At 37.6% G+C, this 21,244-nt stretch overlaps 1 protein-coding gene across 1 annotated transcript; it reads right to left on the bottom strand.

Annotated features, from left to right (window-relative positions):
- Window positions 1-3,279: 3,279 nt before the first annotated feature.
- On the bottom strand, window positions 3,280-17,842 carry LIPK (lipase family member K). The gene is made up of 9 exons (XM_052660946.1): window positions 17,741-17,842; window positions 16,712-16,826; window positions 14,515-14,713; window positions 13,030-13,139; window positions 11,987-12,123; window positions 8,003-8,149; window positions 7,438-7,509; window positions 4,860-4,931; window positions 3,280-3,513 (listed from the first exon to the last, which is right to left on the bottom strand). Exons 1-9 carry the CDS (start codon window positions 17,840-17,842, stop codon window positions 3,280-3,282), a joined length of 1,188 nt encoding a protein of 395 aa, XP_052516906.1.
- Window positions 17,843-21,244: the final 3,402 nt, after the last annotated feature.

Raw genomic sequence — 21,244 nt, 5'->3', positions numbered from 1 at the left:
TATTATCCTTGAGGTCCTTTAAAGGAAGGACTCACAAGAACTAGTTCATTCCACTGAGCCAAATGTATCCATGTAACATCACATTGGTGTGCAGGACACAATATTTGGAATCAACGCTGAAAGGACTGGATCTGGAAGATGTGAAAAATAGTGTGAAATATTTAGCCTCATTTAGGCAATCTCAGGTATGAAGATGAAGGAAAAGCCTTTTCTTACAAAGAATAGTGAGTTCCCCAAATTTCTGACTCAACTAAATGTGGAAAGGCAGATTGTTATGTTGAAGGTTGGGTAATTCTTCAGTGTTGCAAGACAGGGCTTCATGGAGATGAATTACACTGGGTAGGCTCAAGCGATTGCTATCTGAAAGTGTGAATATGGAAAAATTATCACAACACACCTATCAATGCATTGGCAGGTAAATACCAACCAGGCTGCCAGATCTGGCTTTGTTCTATGCCAACCTAATTTTGACTCAGAACCTGGGTAGCCTGTTTCGCTTAGTCACCCACATTCCTGCCCTGTCTGGACATTACCCATCTTATACCCTGTTATTGTTTCTGGTTCAGTCACTCCCTTTCTGTTCTCTGGTGAGTTTGCTTTAGTCTCCCTGTTTAACTTTACATTTTATTTAAACAAGTAAATAAATAAATAAATGCTGTGTCCCCATTGCTGCACGCTCTTTTCTTTAGTTGCAGGGAGTTGGGGCTCCTCTGGTTCTGATGTGTGGGCCTCTCATTGTGGTGGCTTCTCTTGTTGCAGAGCTTGAACTCTAGTGTGTGCAGGCCTCAGTAGTTGTGGCTCCTGAGCTCCAGGGCACAGGCTCAATAGTTGTGGTGCATGGGTTTAGTTGCTCCATAGCATCTGGGATCTTCCCTGATCAGGGATTGAACCCATGTCTCCTGCACTGACAGACAGATTTTTTTACCCCTGAGCACCAGGGAAGCCCCCTGTTTACTTTATAGACTTCTCTCTTAAGTAAAAAAAGTGTATTAAATTCTGCCCTTACCCACTGTACAAAGCCTCAGAAATTCTTGAATAAGCAGGACCTTCCCTGACCAGGACAATCTATATTGGATTTTCTCATCTACATCTTTAGGGAACAATACCAGGAAGTATCAAGAGCTAGAATTTGTATTTCAATAACTCTGCACTCAAGATCTAAGATTTGGTTGTTATTCTTAAATATTTGCCTGAGTTAGTATTTAAGTCTTCTAAGAATCAATGGTCTTCCTTAAAATAAGATAAGCATAGTACTGGATCACAGAAACAGGGACAGGAATAGACATCTTTGGCTATGCCTTTGATAAATGCCAAATAAGCTAACAATTGCTAAATAAATATTGTGTGTGTGTGTGTGTGTGTGTGTGTGTGTGTGTGTGTGTGTGAAAGTCTCTCAGTCATGTCCAGCTCTTTATGGCCCCATGGACTGTACAGTCCATGCAATTTTCCAGGCCAGAATACTGGAGTGGGTAGCCATTCTCTTCTTCAGGGGATCTTCCTAACCCAGGGATCAAACCCAGGGCTCTTGCATTGCAGGAAGATTCTTTATCATCTTAGCCACCAAGAAACACACAAAAGGTACAAGGTAAATTTTTTATATTAATAACTGGTAAGGATTACAAAGACATGATGTCACCAAGGAGACTCTGACTCCCCAAGTCCTGTGCACAGAAGGTTTATAGTGGAACTGAAAAATGGTTCCATATTAAAATGGTCTCCCCTCTGGAAGTTGCTAGTTCAGATTCCTGAACATGTAATTCAAACCAAAAATATTAAATTGATATGATTGATGAGAATGGTGGTGATGAACCTTTAGGTTCCTATTGAAAATAAATTATAAATTAAGATAGAATATTTTTAAGGTGTAGGAATAAAAACAAGAAAATCCTACCTGATTAAGAGGTATAATGTGTACACACTGCTCTAATTAAAATGGATAATCAACACGCACCTATCGGATAGCACAGGGGGAGCTCTGGTCAATGTTATGCGGCAGCCTGGGTGCAAGGGGAATCTGGGGCAGAAGGGATACATGTATATGTATGGCTGAGTCCCTTTGCTGTCCACCTGAAATTGTCACAACATTGTTAGTTGGTTATACTCCAATGCAAAATAAACAGATTTTTTAAAAAAATGGTGTAGGGAAAGTGATCAAGATGGCAGAGCAGGGAGAACTGAGCTCCTCTCCTCCCATGAGCACATCAAAATTGCAACTATTTACAAAGCAGCTATCGATGAGAATGATCTGAGGACTACCAGAAAATACATGGGGTCACAAGGAGTTGGACACGACTGAGCGACTGAACTGAACTGAACTGAAAGATATAAAAAAAGGAACAACAAGACAAGAAGGAGGAGTGAAGATGTGTTATAATCAAAACCCACACCCCTGGGTAGGTGACCCACTTAAAAATACACTTAGAAACATATTAAGAGGGTAAATCTTACTTTAAGTGTCCTTACCACAATAAGAGAATATGGTATCACACTGCAAGAATGAATCATTAGCAGATCTGCATAACAAGAAATATTCAACTCAGTTCATAGTGAGAAGAAAAATAAGGCAGAGAAAAATAATGAAATAAGAAACAGGATTTCTTGAGTGTCTAACCAAAGAAAAAATAATGTTAATGGTAATAATAATAATTCATTATTAATAATAACAGTAGTAGTTTGCCACTGCTGATAGCAAATGACCACAAATTTAGTGATTTAAAACAATATTTATTATCTCACACTCTTTGGTCAGTAGTTCAGGTATAGCATAGTTAGGTCCTCTGCTCCAGGTCTCACCGGTTCACAAGCTGCAATCCAGGTGTTAGACAGACTGCTTTCTCAACAAGAGGCCGAACTAGGAAAGAGTGGACTCCCAAGCTCATTCAGGTTTTAGGCAGAATTCTTTTTCTCATATACGACTGAGAGTCCCAATTCTTTGCAAGTTATCAGCTGGAGGCCACCTGCAGATCCTAGAAGCCACACATGGTTCCTTCTCACATTTGTTTGCCTTATTAAGCCAACAAGGAGAATCTCTTGCTCTAGTTTGCTAAAATGGATTCTTATATAATAGACTGCAATTAGGGGATGACATCCCATCACCTTTGCCAATTCTCCTGTCTAGAAGCAAGTCTCGGGTCCCTCCCACACTTAAAGGGAAAGGATTACATAAATTTGTGGTTCCTGGGTGGACCACAAATTATTGGGGGGGTTACCTTAGAGTCTGTGTACCACATTCTTATGACTAAAATCCACTTCTTTAGAGAAAGGAAAGTGTATTTAATTTTACAACCATTCCTCCATCATTCTAATTAGGTCTTGGTAAATTTCAAGGGGTGCATCCTGTCCAAGGTAAAAATCCACATGATTGTAGTGTGGAATCAACTTGTAATAAATGAGCTTGGTAATTGTGGGGAGTAAATTCTCAATATCTTTGAGATCAGCCACGCAGTCCTGTCCACCACTCCACACTGCTGTTGGAACTTCCATATTAGAAACGTTGTATAGAGGAGGTGTAAGCTAAATAAAATTGAAGAGAGAGAAAAATAGTTTTCACAGAAAATCATATTATAGAAGGAACATCAATTATCAGTTGTTAAGCAAGTTCTGTCTGTTCTAAATATTACTGTATATTATGTACATGCATTCACCATTGTACTACTATCTTAGACATAGTCTGAAAATGCAAACAGCATTTGCAAGCAGAATTGAGAGAGAGTGACAGGGAGAAAGAGAGAGCCTGATGATTGTGTATATTCCTGGCTATTGTGAGTTTATCATCATACTTCTTATTTCAGTAAAACCAAACCATATTTTTATAAAATTTAAAATAGAGTAATTTTTGCTACTTGCATTGTAAAGTGAAGTGAAGTGAAGTCGCTCAGTCGTGTCCAACTCTTTGCAACCCCATGGACTGCAGCCCACCAGGCTCCTCCATCCATGGGATTTTCCAGGCAAGAGTACTGGAGTGGGGTGCCATTGCCTTCTCCTTGCAAAGACCTACATATTCTATGGACTAAATTGTGTTCCCCGCAAATTCGTATGTTGAAACCTTAACCCCAAGGTGATTGTATTCAGAGAAAAGGCTTTTAGGAATTAAGGTTAAATGAGGTCATAAGGTTTGGATCCTAATCCAACAGGATTGGTGGCCTTGTAGGAAGGGGAAGTGAGAGAGAGACCTCTTTCTTCAACCAGACACAAAGAGGAAAGGCTATGTGGACATGCATGGAGAAGGGGGCTGTGTATAATCCAGTAAGAAAGCCCTCATTAGAACCTGACCATGCTGACACCCCTGCTCTCGGACTTCCAGCTTCCAGGACTGTTAGAAATAAATTTCTGTTGTTTAAGCCACTCATTCTATGGGATTTTTATGGTAGCCAAAGGGGATTAATGCACCATAGGTAATTTCAGCAGAAAGACTAAGAAGAAAAGGTAACATGGACCAACTTATAAATCTTTAGAAAACACTAACTTTGGCCAGGAAGAGGTTTCTAAGACTAGAAATGTGCCTGGGGAGACCCCTGACTCGGTAACTGCACCATGAGTTCTCTTAATAGAGAGATCTGCAGGCGGAGCATTGGTATAAGCATTCCACATGTCACCATCAGTAGATGGTCTTTGCATTAGCAAATATCTTAAGTATAAGTCTCTTGTAATACTGGGAGACCTTGGATACTGGGAGACCAGGTCACGCTGAGAATCAAAAACAATGATATGGCAAGTGGTAAGATCCCCCCAAATAGCATCTGATTTATACAAAGTGTCTGGCATAGTGAATGGAGCATAGTGAGTAGGTGCTTGATGAGTAGATACTATTTTTACAAATTTCATTTGCAGTATGCAATTGGTGATTATTATTATTGTACCTGGTGGAAGTGCTTCATGTTCTGATCAGGGTTTCCCCAATCAAAAGCTTGGAACCGACCAGAATTAACAGCCTATAAAAAGATACAAATAATAAACACATTAAAATGATATATGAAAACAACATACATGTAAAGACAGTAAGCAAAAAATATACAAAAAAGATTGCCATAATATCCCATGCTTTAGCACATGAGCTAAAAGTCAAAGTTTAATAAGTGAAATAATAAAAATGATAAAAATTGATACAAATTCATGGAACTATCTTTTCTTCCCTTTTATACTTTTTCAATGAAAATCTTTGAGCAGTGATACCTTTAAATAAATTGTATGCTGTTTACATAGACATGTTTTTATTTTATTTTTTATTTATTTTTTTAAATATAAATTTATTTATTTTAATTGGAGGCTAATTACTTTACAATATTGGTTTTGCCATACATCAATAGGAATCCGCCACAGGTATACACATGTACCCCATCCTGAACCCCCCTCTTTCCTCCCTCCCCTTACCATCCCCGTTTTTAAAGATGCTACATTGATTCTTAAACATCTTGGCTTCAAGAATTTTAATATTTTTTAAAAGGCACTAGCTATACATTATAAAATGACTGCTACTATTATTACAATTTATACTTTGTTATCTTCTCAGATGGTCTAGGATATTATGACTATATTCCTTAATCAAACAGTTTTGCTACATTTGAAAGGAATGCTCACTCAAAGTACATCTTCAAGGCTCTCTGAGGTGTAGTGTCTGCTGTCTCCTGTCTGTATGACCAAGCAGACTGCCATGTTGTCAGTAACATGGCCACAGGCTGAGTGTCTGAGACACTATGTGTGCCCTTTTGTTATTTTAAGTTTTAGACTTCAGATATTAAGACAGAAACATTAACACTTCTAGGGGTTCCTTTTTCTGGTTATTTGCCACCCATTTGGATTGAAGAGACATAATGTCTACTTTTACCTCAAGCACTTCATTAAATTATTTTCAGACTACTCCAAAGGTTTTTTTCCCTTTAACTTGATTTTTTTTTTACATGAACTGATTTAATTCTGATTTTTTTGTTTGAAATGTTTCCCATTGTGATTTATATTCACAGAGGCAGTAGTCTGCTGTGGTTGAAATTCAGTAGGTTTTCAGCAATGAGAGGCAATAGAATGTAATATATAGTTGGGAACCTTGGTTCTAGCATCAAGCGGACCTAGTTTTAATCCAGGCTTAATTGATTATTAAATCTGTGATCCAGGCTGTATATGCATCTTCTCTAAACCTGTTTTCTCATCTGTGCAGTGGAAATGACAATAGCATTCTGCTTATAGGGTTATGAAGATTAAGTAATGTATGAAAAGCATGTGGCACCTAGGAACGGTCAAGAAATCACTCTTTTTATTGATATTGTTACCATCATGTCATTATCATCATCCTTGCTTTAGCTGTCTATGTAACTTATAACCAAATATTTTATCTCCCCACCCCACCCACTTATTTCTATTCTCAAGAGAACTTTCTATCAAAGGAGAAGAGATAGCTTTAAAAAGAGTCAACTGTGAGAGGTAAGGATTGGCTATGACATTTTTAGAGTGGGGAATATCAATGGCATTGAAAGACAGTTAGGAGAATTCAAAATGACAATGAGATATATATCTGGAGAATAAGAACACATTGTAAGTGCTCAATGAATATGGAATCAAAGTTGTATTATCTGGAAAACTATGCCTTTCAGAGTCTACCTGTCTCCTCACCAGTAGGAAGCCCTAAATCTGGAATATCTATCTTCCTTTAGGAACTTGAACGCTTATCTCTTGAGGGTGGAACCCTTCAAAGAATTTCAGAAGTCTCTAACTAGTATTTAAGACTATCTATAGCAGTGATTGTCAACTTTAAAGCAGGGAAGAAATTTATCAGGGTGTACGTTAAAATTTAGATTTCTAGGGATTTCAGATTCTTATTCAACTTTTTAAAGTATTTTAAAATTAAGATATTTAATTAAATATTAAATATTAAACCTCCCCCACTTGTACATGTGCACACACACATATACACACTCAGACATAAGTGGCTTAGAAAGCTATACCAACTGAATTTGACTTATTGCTGAGCTTACCAAATACTGAGAAATATAGTAACACACAAAAAACTTCAATGGAGAGTAAAAACAGAAACCCTTAATCCATTTTAAACCCACTCTAACATTTAACTTCCTCTAAATTAAGCAGTATTTCCACACTCTGGAATCGCCCATATCCCAGTTGGAGGGTAAAAAGATCTTTCTAGAATAGCGTTTATCATATTATGTATAGCTCTGTTAGAGTGAATGATTTCCCGAAAGAAGAAACACAAACTTCTCCTAGACAAGACAATTAGGAGTAATCTGAAGATCAGAATTCAGTCAGAATATCTAGGAATACACAGAGGACCTGGAGAATAGATGACAGTAAAGAAGACCGATATGAGTTTATCTGACTCCAGAAACATCCAGCTGACAGTGGCAGTCCGGAGAGTGAGCTCTCCGGACGTGCTCCGCAGGGATCTTGCAGAGATACCTGTGTGTTATATCAGGAAGTGGGAGGACGTACCTGGACCCAGTGCAGCATGGTCTGAACAGATGTTCCTGCAGAGCTCTGTGCAAAATAAACATCTAAGCGACTCTGCAAAGTAAAAAGATTATTTCTTACCTGAAGGCTAATTATGTAATCACACCACAAGTGAATCTGAGTATTTTCTTTCCCTCTCTCACCTGACCCAATCTCTCTCTCTCAGAATAAACATGTACCACATCCGCTGAAGACAAACTAAGCCAAGAAGCCCATCTGAGAATTTTCTTTTCCCTCACTTCTATTCTCCTGCCTAGGGCAGTGTTTGTGTAAAGCCCACAGAGGACATCCTGTCCTCAAAGAAAAACGGCAATGCACTTTTTCTTTCCAGGTCCAAGAATATAGTCAAGAGATATTTAATGAAGCCTCAAATCCTCCTAATCAAGCAGATGGACTCTCAGCTTAGGTTGGAAGCCAAGAACATGCCAGTTGCATTCCAGGAGACAAAAAGACTTTGAAATGTGGTTTCCATGCAATTCAGAATGAACTCTCCTTATTTCTGTTCAACAAAACAATTGCTTTCCTAGATCTGACTTCTTACACGTACCATGTTCAAGTTTTTTGGATCAAATCCGCTGAAAGTAAATATAAAGTTGCTGCAAATATGACGAAATATCTTCCGGTTGCATACCTTGGTGGCAATGAATTGGTCAAAAAATGTGTGAGGAGAGAACATCTTGTCACCGAATAATACCTGCAAGATCAATTTAAGACGCCATCAACTTTTATGGATGTGAATGTCAAGTGGAAGACGAGTGGTAATTCAGTCAAGCACTGGACATGTATGACATCTGCTCACTACTAGTCCTCAGTGAAACCACAAAGCCCATTAAACTTTGTCTTTATTGTCCTCCCAACTCAGCTCTTGAAGCTTTTTCTTCCAAGATCCTTTAGTTGAAGTGTTTTATGGAGCATCCCCTAAAAAACTAGTCTCCATAGGATATTGGCAAGGCTTTAGGGTCAGTGATATCTTGGTTTGATTCTAAACTGTCTCATATTTAGTTTTCTATTAACCTGGATTTCCTCAACTATAAAATAGAAAATCAATGTGCACTAAGAATTTCTGTGTAGATAATAGATCACATGTAAAATACACCTAGTGCAAAGTAGGCAAAGTGGTAGCGTGGAAAGACCCTAAGCTCATCTGCCCCACAGGCACACTAAAATTAGAACTATTTACAGAACAACTATTGATGAGAAAAACTGGAAGACCAACATTTGGCTAATAGGAGAGGAAAAGAGAGAGAGAAAAAAAAAACAACACCAAAAATCTTGACTCTCTAAAAGTTTATACCATGCCTATCATTTCATTGTCAAATCCTATAAAGTTTTTCTTCTTTTTGGACAACCCTGGCTCGGTTTCTCAGCTGAAGTGTAACAATAATTCTATAACCATTACCTTCATCTTTTGCCCTTATATCTTTTACTCTCATTCACTTCCATTTGGTCCCCAAGAGAATTTTTCTAAAAAGAGCATTATGCATGTCATTCCTTTGTGTAAATACCTTCCATGATCACCCACCATAAATCTAATATATATCTAATATATCTAAGCTTCTTAACTTGGCATTTAAATCCACATTTCCAATATTCCTACATTTCCTACAGAATCTATTCATATATTTCCAATACTATTTCTCATACCTTTCACAAATTTAAAGCTAAATAAAGTCAATTACATGTGATTTCACATGGCTTGAGCTTCACCCCTTCAATGGTACTCAGGTTTCCCTCTTAGTTTGGAAAGACTTTCTACAAGACATTGTCAATTGAAATCTTGTCCTTTAGCCCAAACTCAGAAATGCCATCCAGGAAGTCTTCCGTGATTCCAATGACTAGAAACATTTTCTCTGAGTTTGTCTGGCTATTTCTTTGATCTATCATTATGATTTTGCTGGAATTTCTATTAGGATTTAGTGAGTTAGTCACATGTGGTAGCTTCTCTATTGGAGTTAAAACACCTTATGGGTAATATTTCTAAAACTACAAAACTGACCAATCCCTTTCTCTGTTCAACATTCTTCAATGACTTCGCATCACCAACAGAGCAAAACTCTTTAACATGACATAGATGCTTTCTATGAACTGTCCGTTATTCTCTTCTTGGTCAAGTCTTCCACCATTCACACATATACCCCAATTTCCAGTCATGCCGACTGGCTGAAAAGTAGCTTTATAGGCATAGCTGTTTCCTGGTGCCATGCTTTTGAAACAGTAGCTCCTAGGTTATCTTTTTCTTTTCTTTTTTTTTTACAAAATTCAATTGAACTGCACTACACTATAGGTAGATCAAAACATTGAATGTTGAAGCAGAGTTGTGCAAATTGAGCAAGTGAAGATCCTACCATCTCAAAATATCTCTTAACTTGGTGGGAATGCTGAAATAATTTAACAAGAAGTCTGGTGCTGTTTGCCTGATAATGTAGGACCGGGTTGGACTGAAATATCTGTGGTAAAAGATGCCCATGTACTATGAAGGATCTGTGAGCATTTTTCACATTGTTAAAAGCAGAGACATTACTTTGCCGACTAAGGTCTGTCTAGTCAAGGCTATGGTTTTTCCTGTGGTCATGTATGGATGTGAGAGTTGGACTGTGAAGAAGGCTGAGCGCCGAAGAATTGATGCTTTTGAACTGTGGTGTTGGAGAAGACTCTTGAGAGTCCCTTGGACTGCAAGGAGATCCAACCAGTCCATTCTGAAGGAGATCAGCCCTGGGATTTCTTTGGAAGGAATGATGCTAAAGCTGAAGCTCCAGTACTTTGGCCACCTCATGCGAAGAGTTGACTCATTGGAAAAGACTCTGATGCTGGGAGGGATTGGGGGCAGGAGGAGAAGGGGACGACAGAGGATGAGATGGCTGGATAGCATCACAGACTCAATGGACGTGAGTCTGAGTGAACTCTGGGAGTTGGTGATGGACAGGGAGGCTTGGCGTGCTGCAATTCATGGAGTCGCAAAGAGTTGGACACAACTGAGCGACTGAACTGAACTGAATTGAACTGAACCATAGTTTTGCTGCCACGGTCTTTCTTAGTTGTTTAGGTATGGAATTAAACCACCCTGGGCTAATTTGCTTATCTCTCACCAATCAGAACTCTTGGCTTCTATAAAAATTCTTTCACTTTCATATGCTTTCACTGAAATCACTAAACAGTCTAATCACCTTCTGTCTGTCACAGGAGAAGCCCATATTACTATGTAACAGGAAAACACATCAACTCACATAGAACAATTCTCTCCATTGAGCAAATAATCATTTAGTTAGCTGGCAGCTAGCAGAAATCATCTGAGGTCTAGGATACTGCGTAGGTTTTGAGGAGTTGACAAACAGTTGACGAAGTGTGGGCAACTTTGGACTTTTAGTTTTCTATGGAAATCATGACCACAATAACAATAGCTAGAATTTAGTAAAGGCTAACAATGTGTAAAAGATTTACACATATGTACTCACTTAATCCTCAGAGAAGCCCTATGAGTAGAGACTACTATTATCCTCACTCAATAGATGAATAAAATATTTCCTAGAATTAAGGTCTTGATCAAATTCACCCAGCTACCTAGGATTCAAATTCATGCCATCAGACTCCATACAGTCTGAAATACTACATTATGCTGTCCTTGATACACTTGGGGGCATGGGAGAGAAATTTAACCTACTAAATTAAACCACTGATGCTTTTGAACTATGATGCTGGAGAAGACTCTTGAGAGTCGCTTGGACTACAAGGAGATCAAATCTGAAGGAAATCAACCCTGAATATTCATTGGAAGTACTGATGCTGAAGCTGAAGCTCCAATACTTTGGCTACCTGATGCGAAGAGCTGATTCATTAGAAAAGACCCTGATGCTGGGAAAGATTGAGGGCAGGAGGAAAAGGGGATGACAGAGGATAAGATGATTAGATGGCATCATTGACTCAATGGACATGGTTTGAGAAAACTCCAGAAGATGGTAAAGAACAGGGAAGCCTGGCATACCGCAGTCCACAGGGTCGCAAAGAGTCGGACATGACTGAGCAACTGAACAACAACAAATCAAACCAATTAATCAGCCCATCAATCAAATCAGCTCTTGCTATATCTGTGATTGAGGAATCATGTGAGAGAGAAGCCTCTAAATAAAAAATGAAGATGGTAGGGTAGCATGGTATCAGAGTGAGCATCTTGAGCTCAATTGGCAAAACTGTGCATCATCAGTAAACCTACGTGTGTACCTCAAGCATCTATTTTATTCTTTCTAGATGCTCAGTTGTGTCAGACTCTGTGTGACCCCAAGGACTGTAGCCTGCTGGGCTCCCCTGTCCATGGAATTCTCCAGGCAAGAATACTGGTGGGGTTAGTCATTTCCTTCTTCAGAAGATCTTCTTGACCCAGGGATAGAACCTGAGTCTTCAGCATTGTAGGCAGGCTCTTTACCACTGATCCACTTGGTAAAACTTTATGTCTAAAGTTGTCTTTTCTTGAAATCTGTAGACATAGAGCTAGTTTTAGTTACTACAGACTGAAACCTGGGGAAAAGCTGTCACATACCTTGACTGCTTTTCTGGAAAGATTTGTTAATTTTTTCATAGGACTTTGGGTGTATTTCACGGTGGTGACTGGAGCCAATGCAAAAAATATCTTAATCCTTTTAGCCAGCTCTGGATTAGTGGAGAATGCTATGAAAGCTGAAAGGAAAGAAGATACTAATTCATGGATTTAGAACAATTCTTACTTAACTCATTTTAAGTGATAGTAAAAGCAGTTATATTAAAAAAGAAAACAAAGACACTCAGAGTAAGCACCATTTGAGGGCAAGGATTTTTAGATTTCCAAAGGTGAAACTGGCTAATTCAGAATAAAGTGAGTTTCCTGTTTCTGAAGGATGCAAATCTACTTACAGAGAATATTACAGAAAGGATTCAAATTCTTTCAAAAGTTAGATTTTATATATATGTAGAGTTTCTAATGGCATTATCACCATTAGAAAGGATTTCTAAGTTCAGCCATTTATGAATATGGATGATAATGCTCTCAAATGTCTGGTGTAAATGCTGTTAGCATTGTCAAGGTCTCTAGCTGAAAAGACAACAGAAAAGAGAATGGAGAGCCTTATGGCACTGCCAACGTGGCCCATCCACATCTAGCCTACCTTAGCACCCACTGGGAACGAACTAAAAGTCACATTGACTGTGGCATATGATCACTGAGATTGGCAATTCTTTGCTTTCTTTTTCGTTTCCCTTACTAGACTATGAGCTCTTCAAGGGAAAGATGTATACCATATTTATCTTTGATTTCCTGGTATCTAACCCAGCGTCTGGCAAGTGTTTGTTGGGTACACAAACGAAGAACTAAATAATTGACTTTCTTACAGTCTTATCTATTAATCTCCAAATTTAGTCCTGAGGGGGCAGGAAAATCCCTTAGTCATCCTCACTTTATTTACTCTTCAGAAAGACAGCCAGATGTGATGTTTTTCCAACTCAAAGTTCCCAAGCTAGAGACTGCACAGAGGGAAGAAATCCTGACTCCTTTCATGAATATGAAAAAAATCTTCTGTCACCCTCAGATCACATCTGCCCCAAACACACCAATGGTGGTGCCTTGGGAATGGCCCACGTAGTAGAGTTGCTCTTGTCTGGTTTTCTCTATGATAAAATTGATTGTGGCTGGAAGGTCATATTTAGCCATCTCATCCAAACTGCCAAAGGAAAAAACAAAGCAAAGCAAAACAGAGTTAGAAAAAAATCCATCTCATTGTTAGGCTTGTAATACTTAAACGTATGCGTTGCAAATCTAGACGCTTAGCTTTTGTTAAATATGAGACTAGAATCAATATATGATGTCAGGCATCTTCTGAGGATCTTGTCTTGATCCAAGAGTAACTTTGTGTTAAGAAACTGAAAAATCTGACTTACAAATCCCGCAGAGTTGTTGTAGTTGTTTGGTCGCTAAGTCATGTCTTTGTGACCCCTTGGTCTACAGCATGTCAGGCTCCTTTGTTCTCTACTGTCTCCCAGAGTTTGCTCAGATTTCTGTCCATTGAGTTAGTGATGCTATCTAACCATCTCATCCTCTGCTGCCCTCGTCTCCTTTTGCCTTTGATCTTTCCCAGCATCAGGGGCTTTTTTATCCAATCTGCAAAGGCTTTTCCACTTAATTCTATAGCAGATTTACCAAACTCCTTTGAAAAGAAAAATTACCTGGAGTACTTATTTTATAAACAAAAAGTGAAGAGACATGCAGATCTCAGCCCAGACAGACTGAATCAACATTTCCAGGGAAGAGGCCTCAGGGGCTTTCTCTCCTGTGTGTAGTCAGGAGAACATTCATCTAGGGAATCAGGATGCTATTTGCAATGGTGCTATGACACAACTGCACTGGGATGTGGAATCAGGGAATGACAAATGGCTTCCAGGAATGAGGCGGGAGTGAGGTCAAGGAACAAGCAACTTTAGTGACCTTCAAGGCACGCTTCTTAGCTTCCCTACAAGTGCCAGGTTTGCTTCGGTGACTCATCTGGCCTAACTTCTAAGGCAGACAGCACCCCCAGGGACTTCTGGCAGGCTGGCTCCACAGAGAGATTTCAGCACCCTCAGTCTATGGAGGACAGAGTTCCTTCACTCCTCAGTGAATAAACATTGGAGTGTCATCTCTGCTCAAGTGCTTGGCTCATTTTGACTTAGCACGAATGTCTGGTTCTCAGGATTTTCAACCAGAACATTGTTTCTGTTCCCATATCTTGATCAGTGTCATTATTCCTCTTCATTAAGCATACCATGTAAATTTCTGGACTGCACACTGACAATGTGATAGTCCTGGAATTTGCATTTTGATCTTTTTTTCCCTTTCTTATATACACACAGGCCAAGTGGAGTGTTTAAAACAACTATCAATGCAATAGTAAGGGCATTTCTTTAGAGCTTGTGAAGAAAACCTGGGTAGAGGAAGGTATGTTTATTTCCATCTTGTGGATTCCACAATGTGCAGTTGGACAAAAGGGAAAATTCAAAAGGCTAATCATCCATATAAAAAGGTAATGTACACACTTTAGTCATTAGTAGTGTTCTTCTTACCTGAAGGCCCAGTATTCTGGTGATTTGGGTGAAAATTTCAAGTGTTTTCTGGAAAAAGTATTTCCCCGGCTATTCCCCAGCCACACATCATAACCAACATCTGCCAGAAGGAAAGCCAAGCTGTTGTTGGGCAGATTGCAAATCCAATTACTGGCAGATGCAACTAAGCCATGTTGCAAATACACAACAGGCTTTGGAGCTGCAAAACACAGGCAATGAGAATTTTTTATCTGAACTTCCTTGGTGCCTACAAGAAAATTCTCTCTTCTGACTCCCTGTAATACAAAAGAAAGGTTAAGAAAGGAAATTTGACACCACCAGGCAAGTTTAGATTTTAGGATTTTGAACTACTTCTGAAGCTGGTCAAGTTATTTATCTTCTCCATGACTTGTTTTTCTCTCTGTAAAACTGGGATTATGTCCAATGCATTGAATTGTTAAATAGCTGTTGGAGTCAGAGTGCCCTGCTTCAAAAATTTCTTCTGCTATGTATCAACTTCTTTCTGCCTTAGTTAACTTATTTTGTAACAGAGGATAATAAAAAATGTTATCTTATGGTGTAGCTATAAGAATTAAATTAAAATTAAAATACACATAATTTTGTTCAGCCACAATAATTACCTGCTCTATAATTATTCAGATTAATGACATTTTATTTCTCAAAAAGCATCTGATAACAAAGCTAATATTTTTCCATGATAATAACAAAGACAATAAAAATTCCATTTGTTAAATATTTCACTGAATGCCAGGTACTATGCTTGTTAATTTGCATTGTCAGAAAGTGAAATGCAAGGTTTTAAGTGAAATGTACACAAGGTAAAATTGTTCATTTGACATAATTCTGCTCACAATGTAGAACTGAAACAATTTGATTAAAGAAAGAGACAAGAAAAAGAAGGAAATGGGGAAGTGGTGCTGAAAACATCCAGAAGAGAAAGAGAAGTGACTAGGATATTTTTCTTTTATACATGGTTCATGATGCTGTGTTTGGCTGGAAAGCCAAAAGGCTTTCCCACAGGTCACCTCTGGGGCTTGACCAGCTTTCTGAGATTGAGTAGGCGAGACTGGAGTCTCAGAGAGCCTCGGCTATCCGGAAGCAAGGACCAAAATCTATATCCATTAATCCACCTTTTGAGAAAAAGACAGAAGGAAGAGGTGTTACTAATTCTGCTAAAATACCACCAAAGTGCAGTCACAATCTATAGCTCATCTCTAATCTGAGCCCTCAGGCAGCTTCTCATTGTAGAGACAGCTTTCCTTCCATGCTTTTTGGCATTTACCTGGCAGAACTGACGAGGTGAAAGTTTGGGCAAGTAAAGTTCTCACGAGTATTTCCAAAGGTAATGGAGTTATTTTAGGGAACGATCAGTTCTATAAAGTGAGCAACACTGTTCCATCTAGACTGCATAAAATTTTTTTTTAATCTTCTAAAAAATAACTCTTCTAATATCGGAAAGTTTGTTTATACAGATCTCCAAAGAATAAAAGGTACTAAGAAATGAGAGAAGAAGCAAGCAATTCTTGCCAAGTGGATCCTGTCTCCTCTCAGATACTAACCTGTATTGTAGGGAGCTAGGAATGGCTCTTCAGTTACAATCAAGTATAGAACTAATAGGGTCAGGTTTACTGTAAAAAATAAAATCCAAATGACTTGTGCACAGAACTAATTACAAATGAAATAAAAGCAGTTAGAAAGCTATTGCAGTAGCTTAAAAGATAACTGATATTGCCAAAGATAATGGTGTCTAAGCCTGGACTTGAGTGACGTTGAAACTGAGAGTTTTCAGATTAGAGAGACATTTAGAAGGCAAAATTGGTAGGTCTTGGTGATTGGCTGGATATAGAAAGTGAGGGGAGAAAACATCAAAATGACCCTAGAGTTCTGGTTTTTAAGCAGAAAAGCGAGTATTCCTAGAATAAGACGACATTTTCTTTTGTTTCCGTGTTTGTTGGGAAAGAGGACAAGATGATGGAGAAAAGGAAAGACTGAATAGTGTATGTCAAACTGATTTAAAAACTCCAGCATTATACAAATGAAATGGAATAGTGGAGGTGATGGTGATGATTTTCCTTCACTAGAAGGAGGAATAGAAGAGAATAGGCTCTGTTTTAGAATCACAGCTGTCCTGCTGCTATCAGCACATCCAGGAATCTCTCCTTAGGCATTATTCCTTTCATAATGAAATAAATCCTACCTGTTTTTGGACATCCTCTTCCATGAGGAATCCTGTAAATTCCGAGGATATAACCATCTTCTGTGACAACATCATATGTTTCATAGGGATAGCCCCAGTAGGAAATAATCTGGCTCTAAAAAGGGGAAAGGAACATGTATACCTTCATGATATAATGCCTAGATTTTTACCCACATTGCAATATAATACTTTAAGTCACAACCTACTGTTTATCTATGTTTTGGAACAGAATAGAGCAGGAAAATCAGGATAATTTGAGGAGGGTTTTAAAAGGAAGATGCATGTCAAGGTGTTGTAAGGTAAGGTGGTAATCGTACATGGTAGTTTTCTTGGCATGGTATTATTAATGCACTCAGGTTCACTCTCTAAATGGTTTTTGAAAAATTATATCATTGATAGTTTCATTCTTAAAGTTCTAATACAAATGGGTGTGGGTGGGGACATGACGGTATACAACGTATACAAGAAATATGCTTTCCATTGGAATGAAGCATATAGTAAGCATTTGTCACTGGTCTTTTTTTTGGTTGTTTTGGTTGTTTTCATAAATCTATTTCATTCCACTTTGTTCTAGTCCCCTTCTGATATGAATTTCTGCATGCTAAGATATTTTTGTTTATAAGCAGCCCAAACAAAATCTGGCTTACTAAACTTAAAATGTACATGAATGTAGTTTATAAATCAGAGAAATTGCTCTAGTAAAAACCTCAGGAAGAGCCCAAGTATGCTCTAAAAAGATCATCAATAGGAATTTGTGAACTTTCTCTTCCGGAAACCACCATGAGTTGGTAGCTCAAACCACCAGCAGAGGGAGCCTTATTGCCCCAAACTGGGTCAGGTCTTGCAGTTCTTTGGTTGGTCAACTATGCCAAGGAACAAAGGTTGGCAACACAGATTTAGTCAATTTAGAATTTTTAAAAACTAGACAAGCATGCCAGTTATATCTAAAATGACACCAGGAAAGCCCCTAAGATGACAATAGCTTAATAATTCCTTATCTTAAATATTTTTCCTTAATGAACGACTTACAATATTCATATTAGCTTCAGGATTTGTGGTGCTTCCTTTCTTGTGACAACCATATACAGGTCCAAGAAGCATCCAGCATGTTGCTGCTAAAAGCTGCCACATTTGGAATCTACCTGTAAAAGGAAATATTAATATATTTGTCATCAAAGGGAATTCTAAAAGGGAAACTTTGTGTAAACTTTCTATAAGACTACTGTTGGAAGGAGTGGGAAAATCCTTCTAGGTGGTGTCTTAACAAATAATATACTTAATTATTCAAGATCGATCCCATGAAAAATCTGAACTGGTGACTTTTTAGTAAGAAAAGAAAGAAGAAAGAAAGGAAAGAAGAAAAAAATAAAACCAATATCATTTAAATCTACAATAGATAATTGAACAAAAGAAGGAAATGTATATATAATTCACAGAAAAATGTAAGGACAAATATACGAATCAAAGCACATTTAATATCTCTAGTTATCAGATAAATTAGTACTCTTCTTCTGATGGTGGAAGTGAGTACTGGTACAACCTTAATGGAAAGACATATATTAGCACATATTGGAAATGTAAAAATATTTATACACCTTACTCTATAATTCTAATTCCAAGAGTCTATCTAAAAGAAAAAAAAAAAGCATCATCTGTAAAATTTACCTTAATGTTTATCTTAATTTCCTAAAATATGAGAGTGTTAAATTATGGGGGAGGAAGAATGGAATTATTCAACAGTCAAATATTATCTTCTTGCATGATATGTGAATTCCTATTATATAATACTAAGGGCAAAATAATGCAATTTGTGCATACATTTTGATCTCAGTGATATAACAAACTATAAATGGAGAGAAAGGATTAAGCATCAAATTTTAATTATGGTTATATCTAGATGGTAAATTTTTTCTCATTTTTAAAGGGCTCTCCATTTTTAAATTTTCTGTGTCCAGTATTACTTTATCATAAGAAAGAAGCTGTTTTTCAAATAGAAAATTGTGAAAATTATGAGATGAAGTATATTCCTCATTTGGCTTTTAAACTACTTAAGTTGAAAAAACAAATAATGACTGCCAAAGTAACAGAGGGGGACATTTTGCAGGCGATCTCCCATTAACCACTATATAAAATGAATAAAGTTATTATAAACATTCTTCAGTCCATCCAGAGTTAATTTTTATGTATGGTTTGAGAAAAGGAATGAGTTTCCGTCTTTTCCTCCTCAACTAATAAAGATGTATAGTTGTCCTGGCACCATTTATTTAAGTTTCTCTTTTTCCCCATTGAAGGTCAATTGACTATATGGAGTCCATTTCTTGGCTTACTCTTAAACCAATCCTCCCATTGTTGATTGCTATAGCTTTCTAATAAAACTTAAAATCAGGTAGTGTGAGTTCTTTAAATTCTATTTCAGATTCTTTTCATTTCCATGTGAATTTTAGAGCCAGTTTGTCAGTTTCTACAAAAAGGCTGCTGAGATGTTGATAAGGGATTACATTGAATCTGTAGATTAATTTAGGGGAAATTGTTAAGGATTTTTGAAGGATATTGAGTTTTTTGGTAATATATTTGTTTGGTTTTGATATTAGAATAATACTGGCTTTATTAAATGAGGTTAGATCTTGAAGAGCTGTATACAGCTCTCTGTTCATTGCAGTATTATTCACAATAGCCCAGATAGGGAAACAAACTAAATGTCCATTGATGAGTGAATGGATAAAAAACAATATTTTATATATATACAGTGGAATATTATTCAGCTATAAAAAAGAAATCATGCCATTTGCAATAACTTGGATCCACCTGAAGGATGTTATGCTAAGTGAAAAATTAACTCTAGTTGGACTGAAGAATGTTTATAACAACTTTATTCATAATAGAAAATATTTGGAAACAAAAAACCAAATCATGTGAATGTATTAACAAAGTCTTCTCTATCCAAACAAAGGACTGTTAATCACTCAGCCATAAAAAGGAGCAAACTAATGATAAATTCATTAATAATAAATTCAACAACATGAGTGAACCTCCAAAACATCACACTAAGCCAACTCAGATACAGAAGAGGACACACTGCATAATTCTATTTATTGAAGCTCTAGAAAGGGCAAAGCTAATCTGTTGTCCAGGAAAGCAGATCAGTAGGTCTGGGGCTGGGGCTGAATGCTGGGAATTGATTGCATGAGGGAGAAGTCCTTTATCCGAATTGTGATGATGGTTACAAAAGTGTAAACATTTGTCAAAGCCCTTCAAACTGTACATTTTAAATAGGCCCATTTTATTGTATGGAAATTACACTTCAATAAAGTTGATCTTTTTTTTTTTAACATGTGTCTTTTTCTTTTAATTTTTATTTTTACTTTATTTTACTTCACAGTACTGTACTGGTTTTGCCATACATTGACATGAATCCACCACGGGTGTACATGCGATCCCAAACATGAACCCCCCTCCCACCTCTCTCCCCACAACATCCCTCTGGGTCATCCCCGTGCACCAGCCCCAAGCATGCTGTATCCTGCATCGGACATAGACTGGTGATTCAGTTCTTACATGATAGTATACATGTTTCAATGCCATTCTCCCAAATCATCCCACCCTCTCCCTCTCCCTCTGAGTCCAAAAGTCCGCTATACACATCTGTGTCTTTTTTGTTGTCTTGCATACAGGGTCATCATTGCCATCTTTCTAAATTCCATATATATGTGTTAGTATACTGTATTGGTGTTTTTCTTTCTGGCTTACTTCACTCTGTATAATTGGCTCCAGTTTCATCCATCTCATCAGAACTGATTCAAATGTATTCTTTTTAACGGCTGAGTAATACTCCGTTGTGTATATGTACCACAGCTTTCTTATCCATTCATCTGCTGATGGACATCTAGGTTGTTTCCATGTCCTGGCTGTTATAAACAGTGCTGCGATGAACATTGGGGTACATGTGTCTCTTTCAATTCTGGTTTCCTTGGTGTGTATGCCCAGCAGTGGGATTGCTGGGTCATATGGCAGTTCTATTTGCAATTTTTTAAGGAATCTCCACACTGTTTTCCATAGTGGTTGTACTAGTTTGCATTCCCACCAACAGTGTAGTAGGGTTCCCTTTTCTCCACACCCTCTCCAGCATTTATTGCTTGCAGATTTTTGGATCGCAGACATTCTGACTGGTGTGAAGTGGTACCTCATTGTGGTTTTGATTTGCATTTCTCTAATAATAAGTGATGTTGAGCATCTTCTCATGTGTTTGTTATTCATCTGTATGTCTTTTTTGGAGAAATGTCTATTTAGTTCTTTGGCCCATTTTTTGATTGGGTCGTTTATTTTTCTGGAATTGAGTTGCATAAGTTGCTTATATATTTTGGAGATTAGTTGTTTGTCAGTTGTTCTGGAAATAAAAGCAAAAATAAACAAATGGGATCTAATTAAAATTAAAAGCTTCTGCACAACGAAGGAAAATATAAGCAAGGTGAAAAGACAGCCTTCTGAATGGGAGAAAATAATAAAGTTGATCTTCAAAAATTAAAAAAAAAAAAA

The sequence above is a fragment of the Budorcas taxicolor genome, chromosome 23 (genome assembly GCF_023091745.1).
Source record: "Budorcas taxicolor isolate Tak-1 chromosome 23, Takin1.1, whole genome shotgun sequence".
NCBI lineage: Eukaryota > Metazoa > Chordata > Mammalia > Artiodactyla > Bovidae > Budorcas > Budorcas taxicolor.
Note: the sequence above shows the minus strand (reverse complement) of the source record. Positions and strands in the feature narration are given on the sequence as shown.

Bases quoted from the DNA above. Each gene is read 5' to 3' on its own strand.
- LIPK (XM_052660946.1), bottom strand. From the start codon at position 17,842: ATGTGGCAGCTTTTAGCAGCAACATGCTGGATGCTTCTTGGACCTGTA. The intron at 7,510-8,002 runs GTACGTGTAAGA...TTTACTTTGCAG, and splicing joins ATCCAAAAAACTTGAACATG to AGTCGCTTAGATGTTTATTT. The intron at 4,932-7,437 runs GTACGTCCTCCC...ATCTTTTTATAG, and splicing joins CCATGCTGCACTGGGTCCAG to GCTGTTAATTCTGGTCGGTT.